Genomic DNA, 23,268 nt, shown 5'->3' with positions numbered 1-23,268 from the left:
AGGCCACCCTCTTGCCTTGCCCTCCTCTCCCAAGTCTAAAATAAATTTCTTGTGATGGAAAGACCAAGCATTTTGGTTACTCATATTACATGTGCTTAATAGGATTTTTCTGAGCACCTGCTGTGCCTGCTTGGGAAGAGTGCCTTCCACTCAGTCTTTTACAAGTTTATCTGAAACATCAAAGCTGTGAGTGAACTCTTCCAGAGCAAATGTCAACTTAGATAAGTATCATTTTCAAAGTAATATTTATCATGCTTTCCAGGCATAAACTAATCTCTGCAACTGGCTTTGAAGTTGCAAGCTGAAGTTCACAGGAGCCAGTTATGGTAGCAAGGATACTTATGTGGAACACAACCTGTGCTTTGGGAAGTATTAGCAATTGAGAGCCCCTAAATGAAGAGGTTATTTCATGTGGGATTTGGCTGAGGATCCTGGAGAGGGTCCGTTAACAGAGGCTACAAATCCTCAGTCGTTGGGAGTCCTGAGGAACAGTGTTGGAGTAGTTGACTGGTCCCTTTCCACTTTAGGTTCCATGAATCTCTTGCGTATATATTTACCATGATAAGCTTTCTAGGATTTTCATACAGATGGTAGAAGTTCATGTTTTCCACTAATAACAAATGCAAAGAACACAAGTGGTAAACTACAGACATAAGCTAAAAATTATACATGTGTATATGATAGTATAGAATAGTCCCCCTTAAGTAAGTATTTGGGAGTAATGTCTTCCAAATAATAGTGGCAGTTTTTGAAGCCTTTGTGTTGAAATGGTAGGTGAAAAGAAAATGACCTATGTTACATGGAAAGAGGACCAAGTGAGAAAAGTGGGTCTGAGTCCTTTAATCAGTTTGATAAGAAACACCTGGAAGAAGTTGAAGAAAACCTATTATGGAGGTGAGGGTCTGATTTGTTTCTGTCTCATGTGGTTCCTATCTCGACCTCTTGGAGAGGGGCAACTTAAAAAGGAGTTCTCTTCCTCCTTTTACTCTGTTCCTTGGAAGTAGAAATACTTTATCATTGTCCATCTCACGCAGTCTCTTGTTTCTGAGAAAATACTAGATTCTGGGTTGTTGAGTGGTGTACTTGTGCTGATTTTAGATAAGATCAACTAAGGTGGTTGGGAAGACTATAGAAGATGACACAACCTTTTCCTCTTCTCTGGGGCACGTGTTGGTGTGGGGTGTAGTACAGACTGAGAATTGGCAAGTCCCATTTACTTAAATTTGTCTTCAGGAGCAGTAGAGAATAGGGTGGATAATCAAAGTCAGCGAACTGAATTCAGCTCTGCTGGCAGGCCCTCTTCTTTTGGTTCTCCCTTATATTAGAACAGTGGTTCTTAACTTTTAGTTCACAGACTATTGTAAATCTGTAGGCTACGGACTCTACCCAGAATAATGCAATAAGCAGAAAATTTTGCATACAATTGAGGAATTAATCCATAGACTCCTGAATCCATGGACCCCAGGGCATAATTCTAGCATTGATGTGTGTGTTTCTTTGCTACAAATAATTTCTGTAAATTGCACTTGGTATTTGCCTTGGTGGAGATTCCAGAGATGTCTGGAAACCAGGTATAGTAGGTATAGATCTTTAAATAGGAAAAAAGATTTTCTGAAAGAGGTACCCTGTTTAAGGAAAGATGTTTCCTAAAGAAGTTGCTGCTTATACAGAGGCTGCTTGTCCGGCTCTTGCAGAAGCTTATGTTTTTACCTTTGACCCTTTTCGGGGTCAGGTTGCATCACAAAGAAGAGTTGTTCTCCAGCTACATATTGTGCGTATAACGCAGGCCAGCATCTCTAAATCTTGTCAGCTGCTTCACAAGCGAGTCCCCCAGTTCACAGGGGAGATCAGGTGAGAGTGCAGGCCTGAACTTATTACTGCAGCTGGGAGGTCAGCTCAGTGAGTATCAGCTTGAGATACAAAGTATAGCCCAGCTGTTGCCTCTTGTCAGCATAGTTGTGACTGGACTGGGGAGAGGGTAGATCATGCTCGAGTAAGCAGAGATGCAGCTGCAGGCTTCCATGGGTGCGCCTTCGGGAGGGCCTGAGAATACACGTGTGGACGATTCTAAGGACAGAAAAGAGAGGTTGACTCTCAAGGCAACTCTGCAGCGTGTTTATCAACTTAATGAGTTGTGTTCCCTTGGATGACATGCTTATCAATTTACTGAGGTATAACCAAAGACCTCATTGGGAAATGTTTTGAACTGATTGAATCTGACATTAAGTAGCAAGTTTTGAAGCATCAGATAAGCCAGACAAATAAAAAGTTAACAATGAAATAAGAAATAATTAATGTTTATATTGAAAGAGACTTGTACTTTTACTATGCAAAGAGCATAGAGAGGGATAAACGGGCACCGTATATACTCCGACCAGGACTTAATGCAGCTGCTTCTGGCAATAGCTGTAGGCCTTGTCTTCATACACCACATAGAGAAGGAGCTCATTACAAACTTGGGCGGAGCTGATGAATGTGAACCGAGATGAATGACCTCTTGAAGTCCTAATGGCTGGAGTTGTATTAGTAATAACTCTACCAGGTATTTGTGTAGCATGTTATAGTCTGCAGCGCATCTTGGAATCCTTCCGCTGTAACTCCAGTGGTAGGTGTTATTTTCACAGTTTTCAGATGAGGAAAGTGAGGCCCACTGAGGGTTATATAGCTAGTAGGTGACCAGGGCTGCTTGCTCTATTCTGGGCCAGCTTCTTGTAACATATGAAATTATATATGTCAAATTAGCTTTATATATATTAGCTTTAAACACGTAAATTATATTACATATGTAACATATGTATTATATGATATAATACATAGTATATATCATATGTAATATAAAATATACATATTTACATTACAGCATACTATGGTACATTAAATATATATTATGCAGTATATTACCTTACATATTGAGTAAACTTTATATAAATTATATATCAGTTAAAATAGTTTTAAGATTCTAAAACTTAATAAGGCTCATTTTATTTCCTTAAGAGGAAGTGATACATTTTTACTTTATTGTGTGTGATTAAGGAGTGTGTTATTTAATAGTGGAGAAGGCACTGGACTAGAGAATGGGGGTTACTGGTTGCTGTCTGATGCTACCAGCAGCTGGATGTTACTCAGGACCTCTTTTTTCTCACTTGTGAATTGAGAGGATTGGAGTCAGTCTTAGGGGTTTTTCCTAAGATGTAGCTCAGCTTTGTAGATGAGTTGCAGCAGCAGTCTCAGTGGCTGTCAGTTGTTAGAAAAGCAAAGTCCCTTGGCACTCTCCTTCCTAATTTCCACTTCTCTTCCAAGAAAGGAGTCATGGTTTTTTCCTTCAAAGGTCACAATTTTTGAGCTGTGGACTTTCCCTTTACTGTCTCACCTCCATTCTGGTTTGGGTCCTGAGATGTAAGTAACAGTTCAGGTACAAACTTTGTTGTTCACTGATGTCTCGCAAGGGCCTCAGTGCTTGGCCTAGTAAACCTTGTTGAATGACTCACTAACATACAGGAGCTCACAGTTTTGCAGAAAGGCAGATGCTGGTTCTGTCACTGGAGCACTGCACTGGAAATTTGCGCAAGGTACCCGTGGGGCACAAGAAGGGTCGCGTTGGGTAAGCAGAATTGGAATGAAATGGCTTTAGGATGTTTGAACTGAATTTTGAAAGGCAGTTCTCTCCCAAGGGGCCCAGGGAGAAGGCAGTGTAGCCATGTATAAAGGCAAAGAGATGGCAGCAAGTAGCCAGTGTGGGTGGAGAACAGGGTGTGCAGTCTTGGGGGAAAAGCTATGGAAGCTGAGGTTGGAGAGTTAGGCCATGACCAAATGAAGAGGAAGTCTTGAACGCCACACAAAAGAATCTGGACTTTCTTGTCAACAGTGGTAGCTATTGAAGGATTTGAAATGGGAATTACCATAATCAGACTTGCATTTTAGGAGGAATATTGATGGTGCCATGAATTAGGGCAGGGGAAATGGGATGAGAGAAGAGATGATTAATTCGTTAAATGTTGAGGAGTTGAGGAAGTCATGGCTAAGACAGTAAGAGAGAGAGAAGAGTCAAGAAGTCCTATGTTTTAATTTAGAAGCTGGATGGAGGTGGTGTCATTAAAGAGATAAGGAAAGCAAGAGGAAGAAGGGATTTTTGGCAAACGTGAATCCAGCTTGTCACGTGTTGGGTTTGAGGCGCTTGTGGTCTGTCCCAGGGGAGGTGTCCATTAGGCAATTAAGTGTTTAGGACTGGCTTTGTGGATACAGCTCTTGGGCTGGAGGTAATGGTTTAGAATTCATTCATTAATCAACAGCAGTTAAAAAATCAAGGGAGTGAATGAGAGTACCAACAAGAGCATGTAGAGTGAGAAGAAAATCAAGGCAAGGAACAGAATGTGGGGACCTCTAGCATTTAAGGGGAGGGGAAGCCTGCAGAAGAGATAAGACGCAGCCAGAGTCCTAGGACAAGCAGGAAGGGATGTTGGAAAAGCACGGGAGAGGTTTTCGGAAGAGGGGAGTGACCCAAGGGAAGTAATATAAATTAGGTGCTTTATAAGTATAAATATAAAAGATATTTATTTATATAAACATAAATATAGAAGGTTATTTATTTGATCAGTGGTGACTTTTACTGGAACACTTTCTCTGCTGTATTGGGTTACAAGCCAGATAGTGGTGTGTTAAGGAAGTGGAAACTGGAAGAAGGTTCTTGAGGATGTGGGAGGCGGATCACCCCATTACTTGACCTGGAAACCTTCTTGATGATTTCTGCTTCGCCCTCATCTAGTCAGACAATGAATCTGGCAGTGAAGGGGACAGCTGACTATGACCTTGACACTCAGGCTTCCTGGGTTTGAATCCTGGCTGCATTGCTGACAACTTGTAAGATCCAGTGCAAATTATTTAATCTGGCTTTGCTTCAGTTTCCTCACCTATACAATGGAGGTAATAAAAGTATGTCAGGATTGTGAAGGATTAAATGGGTCAAGTGCTTAGTTTAGTGTAAGTGCCTGGCACATAATAAGCACTCAGTGAAGGTTAGCCATTTTGAATCCTAAATATCTTTTGAATGTGTTCTCCCTGGAACTTTTTTTTTTTTTTAATTTATTTATTTAGTCATTTATTTTTGGCTGTGTTGGGTCTTCGTTTCTGTGCGAGGGCTTTCTCTAGTTGCGGCAAGCGGGGGACACTCCTCATCGTGGTACGCGGGCCTCTCACTGTCGCGGCCTCTCTTGTTGCGGAGCACAGGCTCCAGACGCGCAGGCTCAGTAGTTGTGGCTCACGGGCCTAGTTGCTCCGCGGCATGTGGGATCTTCCCAGACCAGGGCTCGAACCCGTGTCCCCTGCATTGGCAGGCAGATTCTCAATCACTGTGCCACCAGGGAAGCCCAGGAACATATTTTTTATTTTTTAAAAACAACTTTATTGTGGTGTAATTTACATATGAAATTCACCTGCTTTCTGTGTACAGCACTTTCTAATAAATTTGCAAAATTGTGCAACCATCACCACAGTCCAGTTCTAGAACATTTTCATCATCCCAATAAAATCTTCATGTCCATTTCTAGTTAATCTCCATTCTTATCCTAGCCTTAGGCAACCACTTATCTATTTTCTGTCTGTATAGAGTTACCTTTTCTGGGCATTTCATGTAAAGAGAATTATACAATATGTGGCCTTCTGTGTCTGGCTTCCTTTACTTAGTTGTTTTTTGGGTCTATCCATATAGAAGCATCTATCAGAACTTCAGTTCTTTTTATTGATGAATTGTAGTCCATTGTATGGGTATATGTTTTGTTTATCCATTCACTGGAAGATGGGTATTTGTTTGCTATTTTGAGTAATGCTGCTCTGCACATTCCCAGGCAAGTCTTTGTGTGGACATATGCTTAATAGCTTCTTAATTGGTCCTTCAGCGTCCTTCAGGGGTCCTCTTGCTTCTTTTCTTGTCCCCCTCCAGTCTGTTCTCCACACTGTAGCTAGAGTGATCTTTCTAAAATGCAAGTCTGATCGTGTCATTACCCTGCTTAAAATCCTTCAGTAGTGCCCAGCCGTCCTCAGGATCTAGTTCAACTCCCTAACTTGAAGGATTTACTAAGAGTCTTCAAAATCTAGAATCTTATTTCCCTCTCCACCTTCCCTTTCACTGAGCCCCCTCCTCAGCTTCCTGCTTCAGCCATTCTTTTATTCATTCATATAGTTTCATTTATTTAACCATTCACTCATTTACCCCAGGCTTATTGAGGCTCTGGGGATATAATACTAGACAGGACAGCCAAATCCATGCTTTCCTGGAGCTTTCTTTCTAGTGAGAAAGGCAGGCAATAAACAAGAAAGAATCAGATAATGGTAAGTGCTGTAAAGAAAATAAAAAAGGATGATATGATAAGTTGAGGGGGGGGGTTGTGGGACGATGACTCTCAAGTCTCCTAGCCTGAGTGTTCCTCGGAGCCTCCGCCATGTTGCCAACTGCCTGCTTGGTATTTCCCCTTGCTGTGCCGATAAGCCCTGCTGCTTAACTGTAGCTTCATGCAGTACCCTCTTCTTAGAGTACTCTTACCCTACTCCTTCTCTTTCTAAGTACTCTTCATCCTTCTCAGCCCCCTGCTCAACCCCACTCCCACAGCCTGTCTAGATGCCCTGCCCATCTGCCCATTGTGCTGTCTGTCCTTCCATTACAGGCCAACTGACTTAAGTAACATCCTTCCCATTATATTTAAATGCATGATGATTGTCTGTCTCTTCTTGACTTTAAGCACCTTGATGACTTCAGCCACCCATAGTTGGCTGGCACAAAGTTGGTGCATAATGAAATCTGTTGAAAGAGGGATTGTTTGTGGTTAGCCTTGAACGGGAGGGAGGGAGGGACACCATTTCATTTGGGGCTGGAGGGAAAGAAGGAGTTAAGGCCTGCTGCAAGCTTAATTTGTAGGAGTGGGGAGGAAAGTCGAAGGAGTTCTGATGGCTTACATTTTCTCAGAGATTAGAATTTAGTGCACAGTATAAAATGAGGAAAAGAGTTATTTATAATGAGCAATTAGCAGTGCATTAGAAGAAATGAAGTAGTGCTGTGGGGTGCATCTTGAAATCTTAAAACCGTTCTTATTTGCTTTTAGTGTTATAGCTATTAGATTTAGTCTAATTTCTTCAGGGCATTTGTTATACATATTGATATGGATGGCTGAATTACTTGGATGCTATTGTACTGTTTTCTTTCTTGTTCTTTTATAATTGATTTTATTTTGACGTTGCTTTTTCAGCTTTCGGAAAATGTGATCGATCGTATGAAGGAAACCTCTCCATCTGGTCCAAAGTCTCAGCGGTATTCCGGTGCTTATGGTGCCTCAGGTATTTCAGAATTTTAATTTCTGAGTTCTTAGCAGAAAAATTATAAGTGGTAAAGTTCACTCAATAGTCAAGTTCTTCTGCACTTCTGTCTTTTGTTTTTTGGATGTTCGACTTTTTGTGGGGGTATAGTCTTCCTTTGGTATCCATGGGTATTGGTTCCAGGACCCCCTTGGATACCCAAATCCATGGATGTGCAAGTCCTTTCTATAAAATGCGTAGTACTTGCTTATAACCTATGCACATCCTCCCATATACTTTAAATCATCTCTAGATTATTTATGATACCTAATACACTGTAAATGCCAAGTAAATAATTGCCTGCATGGCAAATTCAAGTTTTGCTTTCTGGGATTTTCTGGAATTTTTTAATTTTCCTGAATATTTTCAACCTGTGGTTGGTGGAATCTGTGGATGCGGAACCTGCAGGTACGGAAGGCCGACTGTATTGGTTAGTACCAGGGTTTCTTTTAAAATTCTTTGAACTAAAAGTAGAATGAATCTACTTTCAAACAGTCTTTGGGAATGTTTTTTCTCTTCCAGCTCCTGAATCCTCTGTTAGGCTTTGGAAGGTTATTTCATATCTTTTTGTGTAAAATGAATTACTTATAGGGATACGAGAGGTTTGGGAGTAAATATTTATTAAAAAAAATTGAACTTAGAAAATATTGATTTATTGTTTCCAGACGAACATCTCTAATGATTTTACTATCTAATAGATTTCTTTAAGTTTATTAAGTTTATTCCTTCATAGTCTTAATTATTGAGGAAAATATGATGTTAAATGAAATCCATAGAGAATTATCGTCTCATTTTATCTCTCTTATCCTGTAGGATAAGAGACTGTTTCTCTTTCCTTTTCTCTCTTACCCTGTCCATTTATTCATCCAACTCATATTTATTGAGCACCTGCTATGTGTCTGGCACTGTTCTTATTGCTGCTAAATTTGATGGATGGACATGCTGTTTTTTGGTGAAATGGCAATGAGAAAATAGTTGAGATGATTAATCTTGGAGAATTAACTGAACGAGAATTTTCATTATTTATTAGAAAGGGGTATTGTGTGGTAAATCTGGCTACAGACTGAAATACCTTGAGGAAGATGAGATGCTGCCCAAATGCCATTCACTTGGGGGCATTTGTGACCCTCTTACTAATCATTAAGTCAATAACTGTGAGTTGAACTTCTGATGTGTTTAGAGCAGAAGGTGCCAAGATGAATAAGAAATAGTTCTTGTCCTTTGCAAACTTTTTGTTTAGCATTAAGAAGTGTTCATCGTTCATTAAGGTTAGATAGAAAGTGACCACCCCGTCTGCTGGAAACCCTTTTTATGGCTTCTGGGCCACACTCTTGGTTTTCCTTCTACCTTACTTGCACCCTCGGTCTAGTCTTCTTTGCTGATTTCCACTAATGTCATCAAATTGTATGCCTTTTGAATCATTGTGTAGATGCCCGTGACTCCCAAAATTGTATCTCTAGCCCTGACCTCTCCTTGAAACTTGACTCCAACAATTGTCTACTGCACATCTCCACTTAAAATTCTTCAACTTAGCAGATCCAAAACAAACCTTTTTATTCTTCTTCAGAGTTGCTTCTCCTCTTTATCTTTCCCAGTAAATGGCACTGGGATTCATCCTTGTTTCCTCTTTTTTTCTTAATTCTTTTTTAAAAATTATTTTAATTTATTTTATTTTTTTATAATCGGGATTACAAATCTTTTTAAAATTTTATTTATTTTTTATTTTTGGCTGCGTTGGGTCTTCGTTGCTGCATGTGGGCTTTCTCTAGTTGCGGTGAGCGGGGGCTACTCTTCATTGTGGTGCATGGGCTTCTCATTGTGGTGGCTTCTCTTGTCATGGGGCAGGGGCTCTAGGCGTGCGCTTCAGTAGTTGTGGCATGTCGGCTCAGTAGTTGTGGCTCACGGGCTCTAGAGCACAGGCTCAGTAGTTGTGGCGCGTGGGCTTAGTTGCTTGGGGCACGTGGGATCTTCCGGGACCAGGGCTCGAACCCGTGTCCCCTGCATTGGCAGGTGGATTCTTAACCACTGCACCACCAGGGAAGTCCCTTTCTTAATTCTTACATTAGACCATTAGCTTAGTCTTGTCAGCTCCATCTCCAAAATATGTTTGGATATGTTCTTTGCTTGTCCATCTTTACTGCTGCAGCTCCAATCGAGGTAACCACCATCTCTTACCTTGTCTTTTGCTGAAGCCTCTTAACTGGCTCCTTACTTCCATTCTTATCCTCCTGCTATGCTCTGCCAAGCACACAGAGGCCTCAGCAATCTTTAAAAAAATACATCAGCTCATATCATATCCTAGTGGTAGATCTCAATGGTACTTAGAATATAATTTGAATTGCTTTTCTTGGCTTCTGAGGTACACCATGACTTGTCCCTTTCTGCTTTTCCAACGTCATCTTTTGACATATAGATATTTTAAAAATTGGAATTTGATCTAAAATATGCTTTGTTCTAGGTAGATTTCTTTTTTTCCTTTTTTAAAAAAAATTATTTATTTTATTCTTGCTGCATTGGGTCTTAGTTGCAGCATGCAGGCTCTTCATTGAGGCATGCGGGATCTTTCATTGTGGTGCGCGGGCTCCTCTCAAGTTGTGGCACACTGGCTCCAGAGTGCGTGGGCTCTGTAGTTTATGGCATGCAGGCTCTCTAGTTGAGGCGTGCAGGCTCAGTAGTTGTGGCATGTGGACTTACTTCCCCCACGACATGTGGGATCTTAATGGGTTCGACCAGGGATTGAACCCGTGTCCCCTGCATTGGAAGGCGGCTTCCTTACCACTGGACCACCAGGGAAGTCCCTAGGTAGATTTCTTTTCTACCTACTTTGTTAAGGAGATAGGATGGTGATGGTGAACTAATGATGGAATAGTAATAAATAACATTTAAGTAATGTTTATTATGTGCCAGCTACTCTGTTAAATCCTTTATGTCTAGTTTGTGTAATCTGTATAATCCTGTGAAGAAGGTACTGTATTAAGCCATTTTACATGGAAGGAAATTGAGACTTGAAGTGATTAATTATCTTGCCCAAAGTCACACAGCTGGTGAGCAATGGAGGTGATACTTGAATTCAAGTCTGTTTGACTCCAGAGCAAATGCAGTAAACCACTCTGTTTTATTATCATTTGAATGACATCTTGCTTCATTTGTAGAAAGGATGTGACAGAAACTAGTTGGAGGGAAAGAGCTGCTTTTTAGTGATGTTCTGCTTGAGTTTAGGAAAGCACCTTTCTGTAAGTGATTGTTGGTTCTTCTAGCTTTCTCCCATATTTGCTCTTATACAACAGTGAGTTGAAGGAGAGGAAGTGTTTTCCTTCTTGGGTTGGTTTCTTAAAAGGATACTTTGAAAGAGTGGGTGTGGGTGGGGAGGCTTTCTGTAAATGCTTATGGTGTGGCCTGCAGAGTGTGACACTGACGTTGAGATAAGTTCTGCCTATGCTGAGAGATCCATCCCTTCCCGTTTCTCGGTTTGACATGACTGATGAACTCTTTGGTCCATGACCAGCCTGGGCACTGAAAACTCTTTGAATGCCACCTTGTGTTTTGTTGGTCAGGCTAGAACTACACTCTCTAAATGGTAGCCATTAATCACATGTGGCTATTAATATTTAAATTAAAATTAATTAAAATGAAATAAAATAAAAATTTCGTCTCTTGTGTCACACTAGTCACCCTTCAGTGCTCAGTGACCACCTGCAGCTAGTGGCCGCCATATTGGACAGGGCAGTATAGGACATTTTCATCATTGCAGAAAGTTATCTTGCACAGCTTTAGTCTAGATTTTATCAATGCGTGCCCTTGTGAGCTTCATCAGGTGATTTTAACGATGTGGTGACTGAGGTTGTGGAGCTAGACAGCTCTGTGTGTTTGTGAATCTAGTTTCCTGCCTTTTCCACATCCCAGCTCCCCCAGGATTGTGGGTAAATGGATGCCAGGAAATATTTCCCTGAGGTCTACTGTCTTCACCTCAGTCTTTAGCACAGCTTCCTAACCTGTGTGTTATGAGTGTACTGGAGGAATTGATTTGTTAGATTCAGGGTAGCTGGTGAGCACCTCTGTACCCTCATATGCCATACAAATAGTTGCTTTTTCTGTCTGCACTTTGATGTGAAAAAAGCTCAACAAGGCTAATAGCTCAGGCTCTTTGAGAATATTTCCGTTACCCATTCCAGTCCAACCTAAGAAAATAACTAATATTTGACATACTAATTTGAAGTGATCTTGCCTTTAGGTTCAGAATGCAGTTAGACAATGATTGTGCAAATTAACAAAGATTTATTCTTCTTAAAATTTAAAGAATATGTTTATAAAAGTACACAACCTCAAGGTTAATGTTCTCTTCTGCGTTTGGGGTTTTAGTTAGTACCCAATAATAGATTTCTTAAGATTTATAATTTAGATGTGTTATGAAATAATTTTTCAAGTCTACAAAAATAATATTGATAAAAATGTCACCAGCCTTTTCTACATTTTTCAATGTCAGGTAAATTATATATTAAATGTGAGTTGAATTTTTAATATTTGTTAAAATGCTTTCTTCCTTGCAGAACTCTAATTCATACCAGCCCCCTAGGCTATCCATATGTGTGACTGAGAGCGCAAGGATTTCTGTGTATAAGAACTAAGTTTTGTCATACATACAGTTTTGAGAACATAATTTATGCTGTAAGAAAGTGATTTCCTTTAAAGACTTTACTGAAACTATTTTTTGCCCAACCAAGAACCAGATCAGTGACTCATTGCAGTAAGTATTTGCATGTAAAGCTGTTTAGGCAAAATAATATACTGTGTGACACACAGCATATTGTAATGCCACTTTAATAAATGAATGTGCTCTAAAGAACTTAACTGTGTCCTTGCTGCCTCAGATTCTTTGCTGTGTTATGTGCTATCTCAACTACGTTGGTTTGCTTTTGTTTTTTCTAATTTTTAAATTTTATTTTATATTTTTTTATACAGCAGGTTCTTATTAGTCATCAGTTTCATACACATCAGTGTATACATGTCAATCCCAATCGCCCAATTCATCACACCACCACCCCCATCCCCCCACGGCTTTCCCCCCTTGGTGTCCATACATTTATTCTCTACATCTGTGTTTCAATTTCTGCCCTGCAAACTGGTTCATCTATACCATTTTTCTAGATTCCACATACATACGTTAATATACAATATTTGTTATTCTCTTTCTGACTGACTTCACTCTGTATGACACTCTCTAGATCCATCCACGTCTCAACAAATGACCAAGTTTCGTTCCTTTTTATGGCTGAGTTATATTCCATTGTATATATGTACCACATCTTCTTTATCCATTTGTCTGTCGATGGGCATTTAGGTTGCTTCCATGACCTAGCTATTGTAAATAGTGCTGCAATGAACATTGGGGTGCATGTGTCTTTTTGAACTATGGTTTTCTGTGGGTATATGCCCAGTACTGGGATTGCTGGATCATGTGGTAATTCTATTTTTAGTTTTTTAAGGAACCTCCATCCTGTTCTCCATAGTGGCTGTAACAATTTACATTCCCACCAACAGTGCAAGTGGGTTCCCTTCTCTCCACACCCTCTCCAGCATTTGTTGTTTGTAGATCTTCTGATGATGCCCATTCTGACTGGTGTGAGGTGATACCTCATTGTAGTTTTGATTTGCATTTCTCTAATAATTAGTGATGCTGAGCAGCTTTTCATGTGCTTCTCGGCCATCTATATGTCTTCTTTGGAGAAATGTCTATTTAGGTCTTCTGCCCATTTTTGGATTGGATTGTTTGTTTTTTTAATATTGAGCTGCATGAGCTGTTTATATATTTTGGAGATTAATCCTTTGTTGATTCGTTGACAAATATTTTCTCCCATTCTGAGGGTTGTCTTTTCCTCTTGTTTATGGTTTCCTTTGCTGTGCAAAAGCTTTGAAGTTTCATTAGGTCCCATTTGTTTATTTTTGTTTTTATTTCCATTACTCTAAGAGGTGGATCAAAAAAGATCTTGCTGTGATTTATGTCAAAGAGTGTTCTTCCTATGTTTTCCTCTAAGAATTTTATAGTGTCCGGTCTTACATTTAGGTCTCTAATCCATTTTGAGTTAATTTTTGTGTATGGTGTTAAGGAGTGTTCTAATTTCATTCTTTTACATGTAGCTGTCCAGTTTTTCCAGCACCACTTATTGAAGAGATTGTCTTTTCTCCATTGTATATCCTTACCTCCTTTGTTATAGATTAGTTGACCATAGGTGCGTGGGTTTATCTCTGGGCTTTCTATCCTGTTCCATTGATCTATATTTCTGTTTTTGTGCCAGTACCATATTGTCTTGATTACTGTAGCTTTGTAGTATAGTCTGAAGTCAGGGAGTCTGAGTCGTCCAGCTCCGTTTTTTTCCCTCAAGACTGCTTTGGCTATTCGTGGTCTTTTGTGTCTCCATACAAATTTTAAGATTTTTTGTTCTAGTTCTGTAAAAAATGCCATTGGTAATTTGATAGGGATTGCATTGAATCTGTAGATTGCTTTGGGTAGTATAGTCATTTTCACAATGTTGATTCTTCCAATCCAAGAACATGGTATATCTCTCCATCTGTTGGTATCATCTTTAATTTCTTTCATCAGTGTCTTATAGTTTTCTGCATACAGGCCTTTTGTCTCCCTAGGTAGGTTTATTCCTAGGTATTTTATTCTTTTTGTTGCAGTAGTAAATGGGAGTGTTTCCTTAATTTCTCTTTCAGATATTTCATCATTAGTGTTTAGGAATGCAAGAGATTTCTGTGCATTAATTTTGTATCCTGCAACTTTACCAAATTCATTGATTAGCTCTAGTAGTTTTCTGGAGGCATCTTTAGGATTCTCTATGTATAGTATCATGTCATCTGCAAACAGTGACAGTTTTACCTCTTCTTTTCCAATTTGTATTCCTTTTCTTTCTTTTTCTTCTCTGATTGCCAAGGCTGGGACTTCCAAAACTATGATGAATAATAGTGGTGAGAGTGGACATCCTTGTCTTGTTCCTGATCTTAGAGTAAATGCTTTCTGGTTTTCACCATTGAGAGTGATGTTTGCTGTGGGTTTGTCGTATGTGGCCTTTATTATGTTGAGGTAGGTTCCCTCTCTGCCCACTTTCTGGAGAGTTTTTATCAGAAATGGGTGTTGAATTTTGTCAAAAGCTTTTTCTGCATCTATTGAGATGATCATATGGTTTTTATTCTTCAATTTATTAATATGGTGTATCATATTGATGGATTTGTATATTTTGAAGAATCCTTGCATCCCTGGGATAAATCCCACTTGATCATGGTGTATGATCCTTCTAATGTGTTGTTGGACTCTGTTTGCTAGTATTTTGTTGAGGATCTTTGCATCTATAGTCATCAGTGATATTGGTCTGTAATTTTCTTTTTTTGTAGTATTTTTGTCTGGTTTTGGTATCAGGGTGATGGTGGCCTCATAGAATGAGTTTGAGAGTGTTCCTTCCTCTGCAATTGTTTTGGAAGAGTTTGAGAAGGATGGGTGTTAGCTCTTCTCTAAATGTTTGATAGAATTCACCTGTGAAGCCATCTGGTCCTGGACTTTTGTTTGTTGGAAGATTTTTAATCACAGTTTCAATTTCATTACTTGTGATTGGTCTGTTCATATTTTCTATTTCTTCCTGGTTCAGTCTTGGAAGGTTCTGCCTTTGTAAGAATTTGTCCATTTCTTCCAGGTTGTCCATTTTATTGGCATAGAGTTGCTTGTAGTAGTCTCTTAAGATGCTTTGAATTTCTGTGGTGTCTGTTGTAACTTCTCCTTTTTCATTTCTAATTTTATTGATTTCAGTCCTCTCCCTGTTTTTCTTGATGAGTCTGGCTAATGGTTTATCAATTTTGTTTATCTTCTCAAAGAACCAGCTTTTAGTTTTATTGATCTTTGCTATTGTTTTCTTTGTTTGTATTTCATTTATTTCTGCTCTGGTCTTTATGATTTTTTTCCTTCTGCTAACTTTGGGTTTTGTTTGTTCTTCTTGCTCTAGTTCCTTTAAGTGTAAGGTTAGATTGTTTATTTGAGATTTTTCTTGTTTCTTGAGGTAGGCTTGTATAGCTATAAAATTCCCTCTTAGAACTGCTTTTGCTGCATCCCGTAGGTTTTGGATTGTCGTGTTTTCATTGTCATTTGTCCCTCGGTATTTTTTTATTTCCTCTTTGATTTCTTCAGTGATCTCTTGGGTATTTAGTAACGTATTGTCTAGCCTCCATGTGTTTGTGTTTTTTACGTTTTTTTCCCTGTACTTCATTTCTGATCTCATAGCGTTGTGGTCAGAAAAGATGCTTGATACGGTTTCAATTTTCTTAACTTTACTGAGGCTTGATTTGTGACCCAAGATGTGATCTGTCCTGGAGAGTGTTCCATGCGCACTTGAGAAGAAAGTGTAATCTGCTGTTTTTGGATGGAATGTCCTATAAATATCAATTAAATCTATCTGGTCTATTGTGTCACTTAAAGCTTCTGTTTCCTTATTTATTTTCATTTTGGATGATCTGTCCATTGGTGTAAGTGAGGTGTTAAAGTCCCCCACTATTATTGTGTTACTGTTGATTTCCTCTTTTATAGCTGTTAGCAGTTGCCTTATGTATTGAGGTGCTCCTATGTTGGGTGCATATATATTTATAATTGTTACATCTTTTTCTTGGATTCATCCCTTGATCATTCTGTAGTGTCCTTCCTTGTCTCTTGTAACATTCTATATTTTACTGTATTTTATCTGATATGAGTATTGCTACTCCAGCTTTCTTTTGATTTCCTTTTTGAATGGAATATCTTTTTCCATCCCCTCACTTTCAGTCTGTATGTGTCCCTAGGTCTGAAGTGGGTCTCTTGTAGACAGCATATATATGGGTCTTGTTTTTGTATCCATTCAGCAAGCCTGTGTCTTTTGGTTGGAGCATTTAATCCATTCACGTTTAAGGTAATCATTGATATGTATGTTCCTATTACCGTTTTCTTAATTGTTTTGGGTTTGTTTTTGTAGGTCCTTTTCTTCTCTTGTGTTTCCCACTTAGAGAAGTTCCTTTAGCATTTGTTGTAGAGCTGGTTTGGTGGTGCTGAATTCTCTTAGCTTTGGCTTGTCTATAAAGCTTTTGATTTCTCCATCGAATCTGAATGAGATCCTTGCTGGGTAGAGTAATCTTAGTTGTAGGTTCTTCCCTTTCATCACTTTACGTATATCGTGCCACTCCCTTCTGGCTTGTAGAGTTTCTGCTGAGAAATCAGCTGTTAACCTTATGGAAGTTCCCTTGTATGTTAATTGTCATTTTTCCCTTGCTGCTTTCAATAATTTTTCTTTGTCTTTAATTTTTGCCACTTTGATTACTATGTGTCTCGGCGTGTTTCTCCTTGGGTTTATCCTGTATGGGACTCGCTGTGCTTCCTGGACTTGGGTGGCTATTTCCTTTCCCATGTTAGGGAAGTTTTCTACTATAATCTGTTCAGATATTTTCTCTGGTCCTTTCTCTCTTCTCCTTCTGGGACCCCTATAATGCGAATGTTGTTGCCTTTAATGTTGTCCCAGAGGTCTCTTAGGCTGTCTTCATTTCTTTTCATTCTTTTTTCTTTATTGTGTTCTGCAGCAGTGAATTCCACCATTCTGTCTTGCAGGTCACTTATCCGTTCTTCTGCCTCAGTTATTCTGCTATTGATTCCTTCTAGTGTAGTTTTCATTTCAGTTATTGTATTGTTCATCTCTGTTTGTTTGCTCTTTAGTTCTTCTAGGTCTTTGTTAAACATTTCTTGCACCTTCTCGATCTTTGCCTCCATTCTTTTTCCGAGGTCCTGGATCGTCTTCACTATCATCATTCTGAATTCTTTTTCTGGAAGGTTGCCTATCTCCACTTCATTTAGTTGTTTTTCTGGGGTTTTATCTTGTTCCTTCATCTGGTACATAGTCCTCTGCCTTTTCATCTTGTCTGTCTTTCTGTGAATGTGGTTTTTGTTCTAGAGTCTGCAGGATTGTAGTTCTTGCTTCTGCTGTCTTCCCTCTGGTGGATGAGGCTATCTAAGAGGCTTGTGCAAGTTTCCTGATGGGAGGGACTGGTGGTGGGTAGCCCTGACTGTTGCTGTCTATATTATTTGTTAATATAAGCATTTACTGTGTGCTCAACCCTCTACTACTGCTGAGGATATACAGTGATGAACAAGACAGGCACAATTTCTCCTGGAGCTTATGATTGAGCTGGGGAGAAAAACACCAAAGAAATGATAATTAATGTTTTAAATGATTGCTACTGTCTTCATTAAGGTCTGTTAGCTCATCTTCATGGAGTATGTTGGGTCTGCTGGTCTTGGAGGGTGTCCTGGAGAGGTGGGGGCGGGGGGTGACTGTGGCTCACGCTGGGGACACAGGCACTGGTGGCAGCAATTCTTGGGAGCTCCTACTGCGTGGACGCTAATGTAGCTGCTTTGCTTTTATATCAGGGATTTTTTTTTTTTTTTTTAGGCTGACATAAAGGGATACCTTGCACAGTTATAAACTTACGTTTTCATTAACATCTTGCCCTTTTTGATTTTAAAAATCAGTGTTGAATATTGATTTTTTTTCCTTTCCACCTTGATCCCTTAGTTTTTCTGGCTTATAGTGAGGTCAGACTTCTCATGTTTGATCCTGCTTATTGCTGAAGAAAGTCTGTCCCCAAGTCGATATGAAAAATCAGGCAGGAATGTTATTAGGAGGCTATTTGTTGGTTACCTAAACCGCTAGCAGCCAGATTAAAATGATGAATCTGGGTAAAAAGACAAATGAACTCACTTTTATTGTTATCCTCACTGTGCAAGGTTCTCTGTACATTTCTTGTCATTGGGAAAAATAAGAAAGATTTGCTGATTTGCTTTAAGTATATCACTGAGATCACTAAGTATTTGGCAGCCTTAACAAATTGCAGGAAACCAATTTAAGCAGGAAATAGCATAGCCCAAACTAAACAGCCAGTTTAGGGAAGCAGATTTGTCTATATGTTCTATGTATTCTTCTCCCAGAATCTGGCCCTCCTAGTTATTTTTAACTAGCTCTTTAAGGCTCATTTAGACCTAACATTGTAGGGAGAGTTCACAGTAACAAGCTGTGCTTGTTCCTCTAACTTGAGTTACAAGAACTGAAGGGAGTTGCAGTATATTGGTTTCCAACTTTTAAGATGTGACAGTTTGTTGATGCCAGTGTCTTGACACTGCCCTTTTTTTTGCATGTGCACTAACACTTCCTGAAAGGAAGAAATGTATACACTACTGATTTAAAGGTATGATTTAGATCACATTCTCTTGTCACTATATTCTGTTCTTAAAAAGAAATCCATAAACAATCTGCATTTAATGGATGGTTGAACTCTTAGCAGTCAACAAATATTAGCAGTGGAAGTGATCTTTGACTTCAAGGAGCTATTAGTTTGGTCAAATCATGTTTAACATTATAGTGTAGTGAGTAAGTACTGACGTAGTACTCTTCACCTGCTCAGGTAGGATTTTGGAGTAGGTGAATGAATATGTAAGTGAGATAGAATATATAAGAGGTCTAGGAAGTGCTTTAGGACTTCAGAGAAAGAAGGTCAAGAACTTGGGCAGGCAGGCCATCAGGGGAAGTGGACTTGAGCCCGACCTTGAGGATGAGAGGGGTGGGGGCGTTGGTGTTGAAGGTTTTCCTGGCAGAGTCACTGCACAGACCAGATAAAGGGTTCTAGTGGGGGTCTCATGGGTGGGAAGGTTGGGGAAGTTAAGGAGTTTAATCTTATCCTTTGGGCCTAGTGGCTTCTGAGCAGTTTTCATTTAAATTTAGGGTGCAAGTTTAGAAAGTTGCATTAGTTGATACTTTTCAGATATACTCAGTTATTAATAACATTTTTATGGCTAAAAATGCAGTGTTGATTTTCTCATTGATATTTTTATATTTAACAAACAAATATAAATGGTAAGAATATGTGTTTTCCACCATAGCACTAAATGAAGCCATTTTCATTTTCTTGAAACAATAAGCAGGCTCATAAGCATTTTTATTTGTCCTTAACTGGCCCTATAGCCAAAAAAAAAAAAGTTATCTTTAGCTACTTGAGGCTGTGGAGGGTAAAACAGAAGCTTTGTGAGCAGGAGAGGTGAAATGGTACAAGTGGATAATGTACAGCATTAGTTGGAAGTCCGAGACAGGGAAGACAGCTGAGACACAGTCGAGGTAGAAGTGGCAAAGGCAGGGGAGGATTTGGGTAGAGTTGGCGACTGAGGCCACATGGCTGATGAGTGGCAGACTCACACTTCTGTCCCTTTTCCCCTAGTCTAGGGCGCTTTCCCCTGTGCCACTTGATTCGTCACTCTTTGTGTCGTATTTAAGAAACCAGCACAAATTTAAACTACTTTGAAATTGAGAAGAGAGCATAGAAAACTTAAAAAAAAATGGAACAGATCATTGACAGTATAGTGTATATTCTATGGTATTTTGGGATGGTTGAAAGGGGAGTCACACAGAAGAGCAAAAGCTGCAGCAGAAGAGGAAAGGAATTACAGGGAGAGAAGCTGAGTAGGACCTGAAATATCAGTGAGTCACATCTTCCAGAATTTTCTGTGACTTGGAACTTCTGCCCTTTGATTTCTTAGTTAACTGATTGACCACTGGTGCCTCAGCTACCTTTTATTAAATCTTCAGAGGCCCCTACCCTGCGACTACTGTAGCATAATTTACTTTTCATTAGTGCTTCCAAGTGGTATGAAATCAAGTGAGCCAGAAATTTCCTACCTGTGCCCAAGTGACTAGAAATAAGCAGCTCTTTTTTTATGTGCATTGCATACTGTAGATTAGAAATGTAGTTATGCCGTGGAGTCACAGTACTCAGGAGCTGGAAGGAAGTAACTTCAGTGACCAGGGGAAAAAGAGAGAAGCTGTTTTAAAGAACCTCCCCCTTTTTTTGCTGCAGTGGGTTTTGGACACTAAAGGGATAGTGGATTGTATTTTCTGAAAGAACAAGTGTTGTTATCGGGTGTAACAATCAAGTAAATCATGGATCTCACTCATAATATGTCATAAACCACAAAGAGAAAACGACTATAAAGTATGTTTTATAATCATGCTTCAAGGTTTATAAAACAAAATATCAGACATTGGTTATATAAGCAGCTCTAGTGGATTATAAAGTATAGGGCATACAATATGTAAAAACACTATTGTTGATTTAAATTTAATATGCCAGTTGTAAAATAAACACTCGATTGACCGTATTTTTGCCTTTCTTGGAATTTGATAGACTTTGAGGGTATGATCTGGATGGCCCAGATCTCTTCAAATAAATTGCCCAAGAGAATTTGAAATATTTTCATACTGCAAGCAGAGGTATTCAAAATTAGTCTACTGACCCTTCCACCTGTCAACCAAATAGTAGATTATTGTTGTTGATGATGTTTTTCCTTGTAAAAAACATTTAAAAAAGTAAAGTCTGACCCAGCATTTCATTTCTTCCGTTTACCCTTTCCTGTCTCCCTGGTTTATTAAGAATTACCTGTCCAGTGCTCTGTATTAGGCCAAGTCAGTGCTACCAGGTAACAATAAGTGCTTTTAAGTCCTCTTTTTAAACCTGTTCTGCCCCCAGGGCTACTTGACACTTTGTTGGCAGCTGTCACTGTACTTGAGTGTTTCTTGAAAAGTGTTGGGAACCCACGTGAATCATTATGGTAAGGTTCTTCAAAATTTTTCCTGGAATTGCTATGGCATGCTTAAGACAGTATTCTGGTTGTGCATGCCCTGGTTCCACTGACTGAGTGGTTAATTGAAATATGGGTTTTAATTAGCCAGCATCAAATGATTGGAGTTTGAAATTACAGGGTAGTAACGATAGCTGTTTCTTTACTTAAAGGCCTGATGGGGTTAGAACATCTCGCATATTGTATGGTGGGGAGCTAGATGGCTGCTGAAAGCCCATGTGTATTGACATTGTTGGCGGGACTTACTTTTATTTTTTTTGCTGGTTCACCCTGTTGTTGCTGTTATCCTTCAGGGAACATCCACAGGCCTTGCTCTGCATTTGATGAGTAGCAATAGAACCTTCCTCTGCATTTTTCCTTTTCCTGGTTTCAGGTATTACAGTTTCTCCCATCCCTGGTGTCTTTGCCCTAGTCTGGCCACTGTCCTCTCTCTCCTGCCTTGTTCTAACCATCTCTTGCTTGGGGTCCCCGCCTTCAGTCTCACATTCCCCAGTCTGTTCCCACTGCAGCCCTAGTAGTCTTTCCAAAGTGTAAAACCAATCATGTCATTCCTCTTGAGAGGCTCCCCCTTCCTCTTAGGTGAGGTCTAAGTTTCTTTTACGTAGCCAGCAAGGTCCTGCAGAATCCATCTCTGCTGTAGTGTCCTGCATCATCTCCCAGACCCCCCTGTGTCATGTTGAACTTTCTGTCTAGCAGTTCTTGAGTCCTTGAGCTTATCTTTTGGTCTTTTTCTGTGTTGTCTCTTCTGTCTCACCACTGTTCCTCCAACTGTCTACCCCACCCCAGCCCACCTCACCTCCTCCCTGTCTTTTATCTGGCTAACTCTTCCTCATTGTTCACATCCCTGCCTAGAAATCACTTACTTAGGAAGTTTCTTCTGACTCCAGGTCTGGGTTAGATGCACCTCCTGAGGGGTTGCACAGCACCCTGTGTATACCTTTCCTATCATAGCACTTATCACATGGTGCTGTGATTGTGATTTACTGACCACTCTCCCTTAGATCCCACAGCTTTCATTTACTCATTTGTCCTCTCAGGACCTCCTTTTATGATACTTTTTTCCTCATTTCGCCTTGCCTTGGTGTTGACCTCTCCTTGCTAAGGTGAAAAGCAGTTATATGCCAGTCTTTGCTATAGGTAAACATTGCCTTCTTGAGGTCAGATGTTTAGGCAATGTGGAATAAAAGAAAGTCTCAGAGGGTTGAGGGGATTTCTCTTCCTTCAAGAGCTCCTCTTTACCATCTCTTCTTCCATTTGGCTGCATCTCAGCTATCATCTAGCAAAACTGAAAAGATGATCTCTGCTCTCCTTCACTTCCTCAAGGCCTTGGGACGAGCTCTTTGAAGCTTGAGGGTTTGGTGTCTGGAAACTCAGGAATGTTGAGGATAGGTTTGGCTTCTGGTTGAGGATTGGAAGGAAGACCCACCGCCTGCATCCCCTTAGGCCGGTAGGGGAGGCCTGGGAGACCAGGGAGCTGGCTCAAACGCATAAATAGCTAAGCACTAACAATGATAAAAGAAAAAGTAAGGATTTGGCTTAGCTCATATGGGCATTTACCCAATACATGCCATTTTCTCCTTATCACCATGTGCTACAGTGATAATAATTCATGTAACTATATTAGATTTGCTTTACATCTTATTTGGTGGTTACACTAAATCCTTCAGATGCAGTTAGTCTTGCTGTTGACATAATGGTCGTCTCATGACTTTAAAAAATAAGAGAAAATATTGATTACTCGCTGTCATTTTTGAGGATGAACCTGAGGAATGATATGAAAATCAGTTGCTATAATCAGGATAGATTTGTTTTAAATAAAAAATATTAAAGCAGTATTTGAGATTGACAGTTCACCCAAAACACTTCTATTGTTTCACTAATGCAACCAGCTAGGTTATGGATTGTGAATATTATCCTTATAATTATTTGAAGAAATTAATTTAACAAAATATAATTATTTTAACAAAATACCTCCAACAGCCCTCAATTCATTTTCCTTCTTGAAACTTGTGCTTTTAGCAAGAAAGAGATGGCTTTAATGCTTGTGTACAATATGCATTCTTGCAGACATTTAAGACCAGTCAACTCTGTCTTCTTCTCTGGTATGGCCGAGCAGCTTCTGTTTAATTTTGTGGGTTAATATAGATACCTACTGGGCATAATGTGTTTCTTTAACTTTTCTAAATAACATGTTGACTTCTCTGGGAATTTCATGAGATCGAGCCCATAAACTACTTTTGTGA

The 23,268-nt window shown here is 39.5% G+C and overlaps 1 protein-coding gene across 2 annotated transcripts in view; it reads left to right on the top strand.

Moving 5' to 3' along the window:
• Positions 1 to 23,268, top strand: part of CHCHD3 (coiled-coil-helix-coiled-coil-helix domain containing 3) — a 281,079-nt gene that overhangs the window by 4,084 nt on the left and 253,727 nt on the right. For both annotated transcript variants that reach the window (XM_082473146.1, XM_082473145.1), the window contains exon 2: positions 7,236 to 7,323. In XM_082473146.1, the coding sequence (XP_082329272.1) occupies positions 7,236 to 7,323 (88 nt within the window). The remainder of the gene's footprint in view (positions 1 to 7,235; positions 7,324 to 23,268) is intronic.

Source organism: Balaenoptera physalus (genome assembly GCF_965194825.1).
Source record: "Balaenoptera physalus genome assembly, chromosome: 8".
NCBI lineage: Eukaryota > Metazoa > Chordata > Mammalia > Artiodactyla > Balaenopteridae > Balaenoptera > Balaenoptera physalus.
Note: the sequence above shows the minus strand (reverse complement) of the source record. Positions and strands in the feature narration are given on the sequence as shown.